Source organism: Gossypium raimondii, chromosome 2 (genome assembly GCF_025698545.1).
Source record: "Gossypium raimondii isolate GPD5lz chromosome 2, ASM2569854v1, whole genome shotgun sequence".
Taxonomy (NCBI): Eukaryota; Viridiplantae; Streptophyta; class Magnoliopsida; order Malvales; family Malvaceae; genus Gossypium; species Gossypium raimondii.
This window is the reverse complement of record NC_068566.1, coordinates 15,143,350-15,158,159: the sequence shown is the minus strand read 5'-3', so window position 1 is coordinate 15,158,159 and position 14,810 is coordinate 15,143,350. Positions and strand designations below refer to the sequence as shown.

The window sequence follows — 14,810 nt, the reverse complement described above, 5'->3', positions numbered from 1 at the left end:
TCAAGGATCATAGTCGTGATATTGATCATTGAATAATCTGGTTCGATCCTCATGAAGATGGAGAAGAATAAACTTAACCAAACTTGCACCTATGGACTAGAAACAGGTTGTAAAGAGATAACATGTTCTGCATGGGGTATATGTTTCCTATCAATCTTTTTATTTCTTGAATAAACTTTCTGCAGTGAGTTAAACTTAGGTTTACAACCTGCTAGAAATTGGTGACATAAAAACTTGTTCAATAGGTTGCTAATGGAAAGGATGGGATGAGGATTTTGACTGCCATTCTCTGAATCTAGGAAATTCTAGGTTGGTTGAATTAAACTCAATCATTGGTTCTTTTGCTTTTTATAGTTATAAAAGGGATCAATAATAGATAAAGATATGAAAAATATTGAAATTCAAACTTTAAATTTATTGAATCTTGCCACTTAAGAATAACAAGAGCCAACTGAACTAAACATTTAAAATTCTTTAATCATGTTGGATGAAGAATGCAAATGTTTTGCTTCAACTAAAGATAACCAATCAATATTCTGCAACAAAACAGGCCTCTGCTATCCAGAATTACACAAAGTACATACCCCTCCATGTAGAGATTCTAAAAGGCAAAATTGTGATGCTCAAATTAATGAGAATTATGGTAAGTAATCTACCTGTCGCAAAAATCATGACAATGAAGTCTTGTAACATTAGCTTTGATATCTCAGAAAAGAAGAATGCAAGAAAGTGCTCACTGATTTGGACTTTGGATAAAATAAAATTGTATTTTCACATGGTTGAGCGGCAGCAGGTTTGGTGAGTCCTTCCTCCAATCATGAGGAATGACAAATACTTGGCTTGCATTAGAGAACATTCAAAATGAAAAACCAGAGACTGACAAGTATATGAGAGAAATAGAGAAAGAAACAGAAAATACGAATCATAAGGCAGAAGCATTTCTGGGAATTTGTCTGCTACTCATAAGATGTGGCAAATCTAATACCTGCATTCCAGAAAAAAAAAATGCAGATGGTATCAAGTCATGCATATAATTGGCAGAATGCAATATCAGTTATAAAGACCATATATGAAACCTTAAAGGTTTAAGTTTTTAAGAGCAAGGTAAATTACCCGCTCTCTGAAGCCCATGTACCATCCATCATGAAAATACTTAATGCACTATACTGCATGATGTAGCAAAAGTTAGAATAAGTCCATATTTGGTAACAACATTCACATGACTAAAGGCCAGCCAAGTGCAACAACTTACTCAAAAGTGCAGGTTTGATAATCAATCATTGCTCCTATTTTCTTGGAAATTATTTCTGCTCTGATTACTGATGCCTTTTGCATCAATGCAAGGAGTGAGAGGTGGGAAAGAAGGCACAGCTTTTAGTATGAACTTACGGCCACTTCTTAATGGTCCCGAAGAGCTTGATCCAAGCTGGTGCAAATTGTGAGGAGGTGAAACTCGCTTGCCATTTGGGGAACCGGCTTTCACAGGTTTGATGGGCATAGAAGTGTCTTTCAATATCTCTGGCATATCATCCTCCAAAATGTCATAAAGTCCGCCATCAGCTGAGTCAAGCCCCTGAAGCTTTTTATTATCATTTAAAGGAGACATTGGCATAATAGGTGAACTGTGCCAATGAAGAGAGCCACCTGGAGTGAGAGACCTCCTTCTAGGGTCCAATTGGACCCGTGAAAGGCTTGTCAATTCCCTTGCTTTAGATGATGGTGAACCTATAATAACCGAGGGATGATTTGGCAGTGGAGTGCAATGGAATTCATCAGCAAGGGCAACAGCATTGTTGTAACTAATTCCCTCACAGAAAGAATCAATATCTAAATTTCCTTTACTTGTTTCCAGAAGTATGTCATTGCTATCAGAAGTTCTTGGAGATCTTGGAGATTTTGCATAAGATAAGACGGTAAGGTCAGACTCAGGTGAAGGAAGGCATCTCCTGGAAAAAAGTCTGGAAATGGATGCATTCTTTCCATGGCTGAATAAAAAGGTTAAGTAATCAGCAATTATGAAGTTAAATCAGTATTATTTAGCTTTATCTTGAATGAAACTAAGACACCATAATTGTAAATCTTACTCTGAGCACTGGACTAAAGGTGTCAAAGGTGTAAGATGGTATGGATCACACAACTCAGAATGGAAAATTTCCTTCTTAGGTTTAGCTGCCACTCTACTTTCTGATATCTCTCCACTTCGGTTAACCATTTCTTTAGTCACACAATAATCTGGAAATTCAGCAATAAGGATTAAGGAGTATATTAATTCTCAATTCTTACTTACCAAAAGATACTGTCTGCCCAAAATGACCCTATGATGATTTTGGGAAGAGAGCAAATTTCTCTATTCCTAGTATAGGAGATGAAGACTAGCATGCATAGAAAGACAACATTCTTAAAGATATTTCTTAAAAACTCACCTTCCTTCTTGCCATAGACATTTTTACACCCCTCACATCGACATCCAATTGAGCAACCAACATTAGCCTTTTCAATATAAAAAGCATGAGTCCAGGAACAATACACTAACAGAGATGATGTATAAAGCATGATAGATGATTCAGATAGCAATAAATTTCCAGACCTGGTAACATTCACAATATTTTTTCAGACACATCGACCTTTTGCAATTGCACCCCCTTTTGTGTCTTGCTGAGGATGGTGTCTTCCGGTTTCCATCTTCCTGAAAAGACATGATTGTGAAATTACTATATCAGGAAAAAGAAAAGAAAAGCAAAAGGCATGTCTCTGTTATACCCTGTTGCTTAAAGGAAACTCAGTGACTGGCTGTACAATCTTGGGAGCAAATGCTAGTGGATTACGTGATTCAATTTGTTTACGTGTTTCAAGAACAGTCTCTTCATACTCGGGCCTGTTGAAGCAACCTTGGCAGGAACAAGGTTCAGCACAATAGATTCCAGCAGCAAAACAATCACAATAGCTGAAAAGGAGAAATTTAGCATATATTGTACCAATAGAGCTATGCTACACATAACAGGACTGCAACCAAGTAAAAACATAATTCACTTACAGTTTCAAGCATTTGGTCTTCTTGCAATTGCAACGCTTGCAACAATCACCATCTGTGTTGTTTGATAATTTCTTCCTATAGAAGCACATTAAAGGCCCAGATGATAAACTATAAGGAGAAAGTTATAATTGCAAATTAGAAAGAACTATCACAAAAACTTGCCTTTTCTTTATGGGTCTTTGCTGGTCAAACATGTCATTCCTATCTCCATCCTCTGAGCTAAATTTCCTCTTTATGTTCGGAGTCATGTGAAACTCAACTGATTCCTCGGCAAAGAGTGATTCTGAAGCAGAACCTGCAATTGTGCAAACTTTCTGTTCTAGTGCTCCTTGAGGAGTTGATACTTTTTCAAATGCATCTGAGCAATTGTCGATGTTTTCAGTTGATTGACAGCTTGTAGTAGATGTTGATTTTATTGCCTGTGCCACTTTCATGCTTGCAGTTCCACCTTGACCCATTGATATAGCATTAACAATGCTGTTTAGGTGTAAGCCAATACCTGATGGCTTGAGAACAGATAAGGAAGACTTGCCATAGCACTGGGGAATCATGTTCATTGCTAACTGGGACAAGTTAACTAGTTGCCTTGTCCTTGATTTAGCACTTAAATCAAGATGAGATGAACTCAAACTCTCTGTTTCTGAATTTGTAGCAAGTGATGTTGAAGAGATAATATTATTTGCTCGATTTGTGGAAATGCTGCAGGTTGCTGTGGCTTCTGGTTGAGCTTCTCCAAATTGAAGGCAACGCCTACTCATGCTGCGTTGGAGTTCACTAGCCTACATTGACTGTTGAAATTATTCTATTGCAAAAGGAAAATATGGCAGCATTTAACAATCACAATTGAAGGGTTAGGGGAGTTTAAAGAGAAATTCAGTAATCTATTTTTTATCTCTCTAAATCAGGGCTACTTAAAATCTTTTCATACCTCATGTGTCATGCTATGAACTGGAGCATCTGCATCTCCGCCAATATTTTTAGCAAAACCTTCATATGACTGAACCCCTGGCAGAGATCCAGGCAGCTGTTGAAGGAAATTACTGCATCCATCACCATGGCCATCTTTCTGCCAAAAGAAAAAAAGATTGAAACATGCATATTTTATCGCCTAATATACACGGTACTATTTCCAGATTAGATGGGGAAGACAGAAATCAATTATTACCTGAGGACCAAAGTTTTTACATTCTTTTTCCTTAGAAGAAAGATCAAATCTATCAGAGTCAAACTTTTGAAATCCATCAGATATCCCTTGAGCAGAACCTTGCTCATCTTCAATCTTCAACAATTTTTCATCAGAGGTTAACTTTCTTTCGATGCTTTCTTCACTTCGCCCAGACAAAAATTGAGCTGCATCAACTTCCCTCCCCACATTATTTTTTCTGCCAAACTTCATATTTTTTAAGTCCAGTAAACCATTAACTGATGATTGAAGCACATTATTAGATTGTTTCAAATTCAACTTGTCTGAATATGCAGACTTTGCGCAGTCTGTTTCCACAGGGTCAGCCAAGTATTCATCAACACATTCAGAGGAACTACCAAGCTGGACTGCCACATCGTCCTTGATATCTTCATTCTTAATATCAGTGACCAACCCTTCTTGCGATTCAGTAACAGATCTTTCCAAAATACAAGACTCATTTATTATTTTCTTGTCCCCTACACCCTTTTGAGATATTTTCACACTGGATGACTGGGGCCTGGAAATAAGGTTTCATGCAATCAGAGCTCAAGCATGAAGCACTCAAATGGGAAAAGATAAAGTGAAAATAAAAGGTGGCCGAACCTTCCAAGTGTATTTATACGTGGAGATGTAAATACAAGAGGAGGAGAACTGAGTCCAACAAACCCTTGTGCTACATGCAGTGCTTTGTCATGCTTTATAGGAGACAGACTGCTAATGTAATTGGAGAAAGGGGATTCCTGAAACCAAAGTGGAAAATGAAAAATAAAAAGTCTAAATATGAATCCAGCCCTAAAAGCTATGCAGTTATCATGACAGGATCACGGGGAAAAAGAGAAAGGAAGGTCCAGTTTCAAATTACTGGAACTTAAATAAACTCAAGTCTGAAGTTGGCTGCAAACTAATGGAACTCAACCAATATTAAGTCTGAAGTTGCCGTCCATGTCAATGCAAATGTCTTACAATAAAGCAGATTAATTGCTTTGAAAACAATTCACCCCATTTGGTAAGCAAAACTAGCATATAACTAAATAAATAACTCATCTGAAACTAAATGAAACACTATTACAACCTTGTGCAAAACCTAGAACCACAAGACCTTAAACATTAAACCAGCATTTACTCATTAAAGAAACTTTTTCTTTTCTTTTCTAAGGCACCTCCAGTGACAGAATAGCATCAATAAAGACAAATTCAAATCTAAACCAGTATCCAATTAAAGAACAATATATTCTAGTACAAAGTTTAGATTCTGCCAATTCATTGAATCAAAACTCCTACCCCAATTCCTCTAAAAAGGAAAAAAAAAAGGATTACCAATTCTCATTAAATTAGAGGAATTCAAGTCAAACCAATTACAAATCACAACTCTACCAATAGAATTAAAATGTCACTTAAACAATACATTTAACCATATTTACTAACAAATTGTCAAATACAAACCTCCCGAAACACAAATCTAACACTTAGAACAAGAAGCAAATTTACAAAATAAAATGCATTAGAAAATCAAAGTCAGAAAAGGGTGTAGAAGAAAAACTTAAAGACTGAAATGACAAGGAACATAAATTACATCCATTCATTTTTTGAAAAAAAATTAATTAATTACTTGAACTGGCGAAGAAGATGAAGAAATAGATGCTGAGGCAGAAGCAGAAGCAGAGGGAATTGGGGACTTAGAAAGTTTAGGAGAATCCATGGTCTGGAACCCTAGTTAGCCTCTGCATTTCTTTCTTTTTTTCTTTTTTTTTTTAAACCTCCAGATTTTGATTTTGGTGTTGAAATTTACTTTATAAATTTTAGTTTTATTCACCTACTACTAAAATTCGAGGGTTGGGAGAGAGATGTAGTAAGGCTAAGAGGTGAAGGGCGGACATTCAAAATCCGAGCGGGAAGGAAAACAACATAACGCATCTCCTCGGCCTTTCTGTTTCTATTGGATCACTTTTTGGGCCTAACAATATTCCTAATCTGCCTCATTGGATATTACTTGTGTATTTCACACTTTTTTTAATTGTCAATGTTTATATCTTTTATTAATTTAACTCTTTTTTTTGTTTTTTCTAAATTTTATCAATAATATTTAAAAAAGTAAAATCATTTTCTAATTTTGATGTTAACTAAAATATTATTCTTTTAACAATGTTGGTGTGAAAACTTGTATAATTGTATAATTGTTCATATGTACTTTATGCCGACATGACACCATTTGTTTTGTATGTCATGTTAACCAAAAATTTACAATATATAAATAGTAAAAAGACTAATAAATTCAAAAATGAAAATAAAAAGTTTAGAAATTTTTTTAAATAGCATAAAACACATGTGGATTGCTTTGTGGACTATCATGTGTAAAAACTTAACATTTTAGTCAATATTTTTATCATAAAGAGCAATCATTCAACTATTATTAAAATATTTATGGTTGAACTCGACTTTTTTAAAAATTCGATGGCTAAATTTAGCTAAAAAAATGAATAATAGCCAAATTGACAAAAGATGTAAATATTGAGGGCTAAATTTGACACGATGCATTTTATTTAAATGATGTAAAATACATATATACCGAAACATGTTTATGGGAACCATTATGTTTATTATTGAATTACTGAACATAGCCAAAGATGATGTCGGGCCGTTGAAAGAGAGGGGAAAGTTGAGAATCATAGACGAGTAGCAGAAACATTTAGTTTGTACTTTTATGATTCGAGATCATGTCACTTATATGCATATACATGTTGATTGCATGATTAGATATCGAGATAAGCCTATACTTGTCATATGAATTGATTCATATTGAATGATAATATGTCGAGAATTGAATTGAGATGTGTATAACCTAAATGAGCATAGTATGAACTTGATAATGGCATGAATTATGAATTGATGATGAAATGGTATGAATTCCTAATATGTGGATTGGTTTATAAAATGCAATTGGATCATTGGTACCCTATTAACTATTCGGGTAAAGTCAGATATAGTTGGCATGCCATAGCATTTAGATTGTGTACATGTTATACTTCGGTTATATGTCGATGAGTGTTGGGCACATATCATTTAAGACATTCCAATGAGTGTTAGGCACACTTTTTACTTTGGTTATGCCAATAAGCACTGGGCACAAATTATATTTTGAACGTTTTGATGAGGCACTAGGTGCTAGATTTGTGTGATGGTTGAATGATATGTGTGTCCGTCTCAAGTCTGAATCTGATTAATAGGAAATATAAAACATAAATTTGATTAATGAGACTTGAATTGAAATGATGATATAAAATGGTACTGTATGTATATATATGTGAAATAAGACTAAAGATAGCATGTGAAAGATCATACCAACCCTGAGGGTCGATATGGTAGCAAAACAAATCAATAGATTCGAGAAAGAACAAGATAAAGAATTGAATATATAGCATTAAATGTTAACTTGACATTTTGAGTATTAGAAGTTACTCAATGGGATAATTCATGAAATGTTAGGGCTTACATGAGTTGATATATGTATTTGATCATATATGATGAGTTTTATTGCATTTTAGGGCCTCTAAATCAATTGGATTATTCAATTCGATAGGTTGAATCAAATGATGTAAGGCACGGTAGGTGTTTGTCTTTAAAGTTGTGACACCATCCCACAGATGTTGTGACATCAAATATCAACGTCACAATGTCCCTTGTTTGAAGTTGCGACGTCAACCTACTACTTCGAAAATCACAACATTGCACTTTTGAAGTCATGATGCCAAGTGTCTATCGTTAATGTCGCGAAGTGAGTCCCTCATGGTCGCGAAACCAACTTGAAACATTTTGAAAACTTTGCATTTTGGTCCCCCAATGGTCTTGAGTCATCATAAGAGCTTTCGTAAGCTCATATAAACCCCAAATAAAATTATATAATATGTTTTATTAGTATATTAATCATAATAACTTGTATTAATGTGTTAGATTGATTGAAATTGTATTCATAGTTGCTCCGGCAACGAATGTAGCATTCTATAGCTCGAACCCAGAGATCAGGTTGAGTGTGTTCATATAAGTGGTGAGAGTGAAATTTCTATGTGGGGTGAAAACCTCTATTCTAATGCTTATAACCTAGGGTGACGCGAGCATTCTAACCATAAATAGGGAGGAAACTAAAGGGAGGGGCCATTATATATTTTACCTACGTAAGTCTTGTAAATATGCTTTCCGATGGTCATTTCGATTTTTATACCAAGAACCTAATAAATTAAATTATTCATGTAAACCATATAAACCGAATAGACTTTGGGAGCAAAATTGAATAAACTAAACTAAAGTTTTTGGTTCGATTTTTAGATTTTTTTATTTTTTGAGTTGGAAAAGAAATTCTAATTGAAGTACTTATAATTTTATTTTATTTTATCTTTTTCAAATAATTATCTTTTTCTTCAATTTAGTATTTCTTATTGCTTTTAATTTTAATTTTATTTTAAATTCATTATAAAATATTAAAAATTAAATCAAACAATTTTAATGAACTCAAAAATATTTATTTTATTACAAGGCCAACAATTCAACATACAATTTTCATATCTTCTACTATTCTTAATGAATATATATATTAATTTGGATCTTTTAATATGTTAAGTGATAGGAATTAAAATGAATCTCTCTAAAAAAATAAATTATCAAATTGGGTTTTAAATATTAATGAGTATTGGGTTTTAAATATTAATGAGTTTGGGTTTTAAGAGTATTAAGTTTTAATGAGTATTTGAGTTTAAAGTTTAAATTTTGATTTATGTAAATGGATTATGGCCTTATGAGTTATGCGTCAATTGGTTTATTCGGTTTATATGTTAAAATCGAAAATCGACCAAATAAATAAATTAAACCAAACATGAAAACCAAATAAACCGAAAAAAATCACTTTTTCGATTCGATTCACTTCGATTTTATTGGATTAGAATTTTCTGCACACCCTTACTTTCCATATAATTATGCAGATGCAGAGCAGACCAGCTATGCACGTCATAAAGTATCCCCTTGTTGCTTTGCTTTTCTATATCAAAGTACCTACAGTTCCAAGGCGGCAATTTCCTACCGAATCTCTTCTCGTGTAAAAGCTTAAGGAGCTGTAACTGTATCTAAATTTCAAAAGCCGATGTTGCTCCCAGTCTTCATCTTTTCTTCCAAGTATCAGTATCCAGCACTCATGTTCCACGCGTATCTAGATATAACGATGTGACCTTCCAAGGATCCTACAAGAGAAAAGTCGGAAAACATTTAACACATTCATGTAGAATATATACTAATATACCCATATCTGCCATAGCCAAAAAGTTCTGTGGAAGGCAGAGCACAAACTAATCCATTCACGTTTACAAGGCTTCTTTCCAAATTCCAGAAGGCCACTGAACAACTGGAACCTACAAAATGATATTTCAGAAGCAGCACACTATCTTATTCCCGCCGGCAAAAAAAACAAAAAGGTAGGCTTTATTCATATACAGAACAAGCATATCTAGTAAGCATATGTTCAGGTCATGCCAAATCCCATATTTGATCACCATCCATCCAAAGAAAAGGTTTCAAGTTACTTACTTTTATCAAATAAACATCGACAGCAAAAAGGCATCATGCACATGAGAAATAATTAAGGTAAACTCGTACAGAAACTTATAGAATCCATTTCTCCAATTTATCATTCAACAGCACGGAAAGATATGCGACGAGAATTAAATCCATAGAGTTTCTAAAGGGATAAACGTATAATATCCACCAACAGCAGCAGGGAAAATTTCTTTCATTCATGATTCATGCATTCACTCACAGAACTATAAACTAACTAGTATTTTCTAGCACAGATAAAAGTTTCTGATTTTTACCTCGTGTAATGGACACATAATCTAACTTGATAAATAAATAAGTACCTTTCTTGATTCTAGATAATTTAATATTCCACGCCAAAAACATCACAAGAGCAAGTTATACTTGCTTAATTCTAATAGCAGTCTTCATGCAAAACTTAACAGGGACTTTTGTAGAGGAAAAACTATGATACATTTCATATTGGCATTTTCATCAGAGAGAATTACAGACCATTTCCGATGATGTGAGTTAAATCGATATGAGGCATTTATCTCCACCTAAGTTGGAGCAGAAAACTTTACAGTGATGGAGGTGGAATCTAAATTACATACAGCACCCTCGGTGGAGCACTATCAATCATTTATTAATCGATTCACCAAACCAATAACAAGCCACTAATCCATAAAAATTCATCTAAAAGACCAGAAAAAGAGATGACCACAAAAGTACCATTAGTAAATAGTCAACTTGGAAGTCTTAGAAATTTTAACCTATTATTGATGTGAAATCTTTAAATGTTCATGGACTAGCAAAGATGGTATCTGACATTACAAACAGAAATTGTAAAATTCAGCAGCATACTGAATCTGAGGTAATATGGAATAAGAAGGTTCTTCATGCATTGGTGCATTAATCAAACTTATTTTCTATTGATATATATTAGTAGACAAAACAGAAACTTTAACTAAGAAATGTAGGATAATGTAATGCCAAAAATCAGTTTCTTTGAACTACACTACATGGTAACATAACAAATTTAACAAAACAGTGATAAAAATTAGCATTATCACCAACTAATTGTAACTCAAGCCGGTGCAACACTGATTTTGGACAACTCCTTCTCCTTGTGCTTCAAATACTGATGCAAAATTGCAACCCTGGCAGTCTCAAATGCAAAATAGCCCAAAGCTGAAAAACAAGCACTATGAACAACTCTAGGCCCCAGTCCACTAGTCAAACCAATCCAACCTTCCTCCTTCAAAATCTGCTTCACCGTCGCATTAACCCCACCATACATAGCAGCAGCAACTTTATTCCCATGAACCTGAGTCATCAACCTTGTTTTCACCACATCCAGAGGAGTAGTCAAAGAAGCTGAAATTGCACCAGCCAAAGCACCGCAACAAACACTCTGAATTGGCTCCAAATTTGTCTGTTTTGTCTTTCTCAAAACCGCAGCTTTTAAATACTCAAAAGAGGAATAACTTAACACCCCAGCAGGCAAATTCCTCAACAAAGTAGCTGAGTAACCAGCATAAAGACCCAAAATCCCATCTTTTTCTAATATTCTCAACAAGACTTCCCATGACCTTCCTTTAGCACCAGCTTGCATTCTTTGAGTGATCAACTCTTTCGGTACCATTATAGCTGACGAAACAATATTTCCCATAGCACCAGCAGTTGGAGGAATAAGCAAAGCCGGATACTCCAATTTCGACAAAAAAGACTTACCAAATTCACATGTCCCAAAATAAACAGCTGAAGAAGCCGTCGAACCTATAATAACAGCTGAAACTCCTCTGTAAAATCCCAGAATACCATTCGTCTGGAAAGTTTTTACTACTGCATCAAAGGTGTTAGCATAAATCTCGGAAGCACCCTTTGTCTGCATTTTGGTTTTGATGGTATCGAGTGGGAGAAGGCATACGTAAGTAAATGCACCGGCAATTCCACCACCACCTGCACCGATTAGAGCTCTTTCCAAGACAGATAAGTTTTTCATAAGGATTTGGGCTTTGGAGCTGTTTCTCGATCTGGGTTCTATCCATTTGGGGAATTTAGGCGATTTGGGTTGCTGGGATTCAGTTAAATTGGAAAAAGGGAGAGGAATACGAAACTTGGTGGGTTTTGCAGGTTGAGGATCTCCAGAAATGGAGGTAGAGGCAAAGGAGAGGTGATGTAGGAGAGGTTTGAGGGGTTTTTGAGGATTTTTCGGGGATGAAGTGAGAGTGATGAAATGGCTGTAAAGGGAACCGAAGTCGGTGTTGACTGGCGGATGGTTTAAGTCAGAAGAAGGGAGACCCAGAGATGCAGAGAGTCTCGCCTCCATTGCTAAAGCTTTATGTTGCTCTGGTTTGTTTTTGCCTGGCAATTTTCTTTCACTGACTGTTTCAATCGGTTTGGATTTTGAAGTTTTAACCACTCATTGATGGATGATCAAATCGATGTCGTTTATTCACAATTAAACGGTGCTTGTTTTTATAAAAAATAACTTAAATCAAATTTAATATTATTATATTAGTAATAATTTTTATTTTTATTTTTTAAAATATTTAAAATATTATATTTTTTAATATTATTAAATATATATATTTAATTATTTATATCTAGTCATATAATAAATTATTAATATAATAAATATAATTTATTATTTTAATAAATTATTTAATATTTCAATTTTATTTTAATAATAAATTTTAAAAACAATAATTTTAAATAATATTATTTGAAAATATTCAATATTAATATTTTAATAATAAATATTTATTACAATTATAAATATATTAATAATAAATTTTTGTAGTATAAATGTTAAAATATGTTATAAGTCTATGTACACTTTCTGATTTACAATTTAGTCTTTATACTTTTTTTCAAGAATTTTACTTTTCAAATTTTGAAAATCAAGTCCAATTGTTGACATCGTTAACTTTTTTGTCAATTTTGTTGATGTCACATTTTAAATTAAAAATACTCACTTGGTAGTCATGTAATTAAAAATGACATTGTAATAAACCCGAATTTAACATAATATTTTTAATATATGCAAAAACAATGTAAAATATAAAATTATAGATAAAAATAAATTCAACTAAACAATGAAAAAAAAAGAAAATCTCAAATGTATGTTTGTTTCATTGAAAACAACTTTATATGTTTGTTTCATTGAAAACAACTTTTATGAAATATTTTTAAGAAATATACCAAACAACAGAAAATATTTTACACAGATTCATCTAAACACTAGAAAATATTAGCTTTTTCGAAAAAGTAAATCATTTTCCAGAAGTCATTTTCCAAACAAGGTTACGTGGACGGGACAATCGGTCGAATTGGTAAAGGAACAAATTTATCAGTTTAATTGAATTATTAATTCATATTATTTGATTAAATAAATTATTAAATATTTTATAAAAATAAAAATACGATACAATTGATTTTTTTGTTCGGTTCAATCAGTTGATATCAATTCTCGAATCAATCAATTCAAAATCCTTCTTTAAACTAATACTTTGACCAATAATCAATTCAATCCAATTCAAACAATCTCATTTCAAGTTCGAGCTCTACCATAAGCTCACTAAGAAAAGCTTACAATAAGTTTTACCAATTAAAGTTACAAGTTAATAACAAAATATTTCTCATAAATTTTTCGTATTTCCTTATAAAAATCGATATGCCCTCGTACTTTTTGTACTTCAACATAATTTTTTGGTACACTCTTATGATTTTGGATATTATCTCTTAACAATTGGTATACCCTCATAATTTTTTATATCCATCGTAATCTTTTATTGTAACACCCCTTACCCGTATTCGACACCGGAATAGGGTACGAGGCATTACCAGAACACATACACTTGTAAACATATTGAACCGAGTTATAAAATTTCATCTAAATTAAAAATTTCAAATTATTAACATACTTTTATAATTCTTCACTATATATCCTCAAAATATTATATTCATAATAAATAGGGCCTACTAGACCCGATACATACTCATGCAATCCAATGCTTCATTTCCTTTTCATTCATTTCACAATTTCTCATGCTTACAATTCAAATCATATCACTAGCAATTTTCTTTTAATTCACTTACAATTCAAGTATCATTAAGATCAATACTAATACGTATTTACCATTTAACTCAATATTTATCGATTATACCATTCATTAACAAATCTATGAAATTCTCAATTTTGCAATGAAAATATCACTTTAGCTTAAATAACAACATCAATTCAACTCATTATCCCCTTTTTCGTCATTTTACACTTCAGGTATGAACTTACTATTTCATTATCTTTTTATACCCGTTTCCTATGCATATCACATAAGACATAAACATATCATTCAACCATAGTCGCAAGCTAGTGCATTTAAACATAATTCTTTTTGGAACTAACCACATGATAAACCATTTCACTAGAGATTGCATAATTTAAATCTTATCACCCTTTTCTTGATCACACGCATATTTCCATTTAGACACTTACCATTTCAATGCAAAACTTATAAGTTTAACGTGGCATAATCCAGCCACAACTTGGCCAAAGCCTAAGCATATACACAAAATATGTTAGCCAAATAAACATATAGCATAAGCATTATAAGCATGGATGAGCACAACATTTGTTCATGTATCAAATTTACCAACATGAGTTAATTCATAAACCATTCATTACATTCCTTCATGCCAAATCATATACCCAATATACCATACGCACATACTATGAAACTTTATTTTCCCACATGAGCTTAAACGATTACCAATAACGCACAAATATAAGTGTCATTTCTATTTCATCGTTTATCAATTATAATCGAACATATGACTAATTATACACAAATAATTCATATATGTTCCAATTTTCCTCCTCCTCCTCTCCATTCCACATCCTTAATGTGTATAACACACTTAAACCATATTATCCATACTTTCACTATTTTCCTGTAAATTCAAGTTGTCTGTCTGAGTCTGAGTCACTAATTTATTTATATCTTGAGCTACAGAGCTCCAAATTAAGATCAG

At 33.1% G+C, this 14,810-nt stretch overlaps 2 protein-coding genes across 5 annotated transcripts; both read right to left on the bottom strand.

Annotated features, from left to right (window-relative positions):
* Nucleotides 1–720: 720 nt before the first annotated feature.
* On the bottom strand, nucleotides 721–6,077 carry LOC105783799 (CRC domain-containing protein TSO1). 3 transcript variants are annotated; one of them, XM_052626234.1, is made up of 14 exons: nucleotides 5,830–6,077; nucleotides 4,824–4,960; nucleotides 4,200–4,737; nucleotides 3,963–4,100; nucleotides 3,193–3,813; nucleotides 3,035–3,105; nucleotides 2,761–2,944; nucleotides 2,588–2,686; nucleotides 2,424–2,490; nucleotides 2,085–2,232; nucleotides 1,843–1,985; nucleotides 1,253–1,725; nucleotides 1,114–1,166; nucleotides 721–985 (listed from the first exon to the last, which is right to left on the bottom strand). In XM_052626234.1, the coding sequence occupies exons 1-12, from the start codon at nucleotides 5,917–5,919 to the stop codon at nucleotides 1,274–1,276; spliced, it is 2,688 nt and encodes an 895-aa protein (XP_052482194.1). In that variant the 5' UTR covers nucleotides 5,920–6,077; the 3' UTR covers nucleotides 721–985; nucleotides 1,114–1,166; nucleotides 1,253–1,273. The 3 variants fall into 3 exon arrangements, with proteins under 3 accessions (XP_052482194.1, XP_052482193.1, XP_052482192.1); XM_052626233.1 differs by having other exon boundaries at nucleotides 1,114–1,161; nucleotides 1,253–1,985; nucleotides 5,830–6,076; XM_052626232.1 differs by having other exon boundaries at nucleotides 1,253–1,985; nucleotides 5,830–6,075.
* Nucleotides 6,078–9,085: 3,008 nt separating this feature from the next.
* LOC105783483 (protein MITOFERRINLIKE 1, chloroplastic) lies at nucleotides 9,086–12,207 on the bottom strand. Of its 2 annotated transcripts, none has more exons than XM_052626231.1 (2): nucleotides 10,847–12,207; nucleotides 9,086–9,445 (listed from the first exon to the last, which is right to left on the bottom strand). In XM_052626231.1, the coding sequence occupies exon 1, from the start codon at nucleotides 12,103–12,105 to the stop codon at nucleotides 10,861–10,863; it is 1,245 nt and encodes a 414-aa protein (XP_052482191.1). In that variant the 5' UTR covers nucleotides 12,106–12,207; the 3' UTR covers nucleotides 9,086–9,445; nucleotides 10,847–10,860. The 2 variants fall into 2 exon arrangements, with proteins under 2 accessions (XP_052482191.1, XP_012464427.1); XM_012608973.2 differs by lacking the exon at nucleotides 9,086–9,445 and adding an exon at nucleotides 9,467–9,613.
* Nucleotides 12,208–14,810: the final 2,603 nt, after the last annotated feature.

Coding starts and splice junctions, on each gene's coding strand:
- LOC105783799 (XM_052626233.1), bottom strand. CDS start 5,919: ATGGATTCTCCTAAACTTTCTAAGTCCCCAATTCCCTCTGCTTCTGCT. Junction 4,961..5,829: donor CATCTTCTTCGCCAGTTCAA/GTAATTAATTAA, acceptor CTTTGGTTTCAG/GAATCCCCTTTCTCCAATTA. Junction 1,986..2,084: donor CCTTTAGTCCAGTGCTCAGA/GTAAGATTTACA, acceptor CTTTTTATTCAG/CCATGGAAAGAATGCATCCA.
- LOC105783483 (XM_052626231.1), bottom strand. CDS start 12,105: ATGGAGGCGAGACTCTCTGCATCTCTGGGTCTCCCTTCTTCTGACTTA.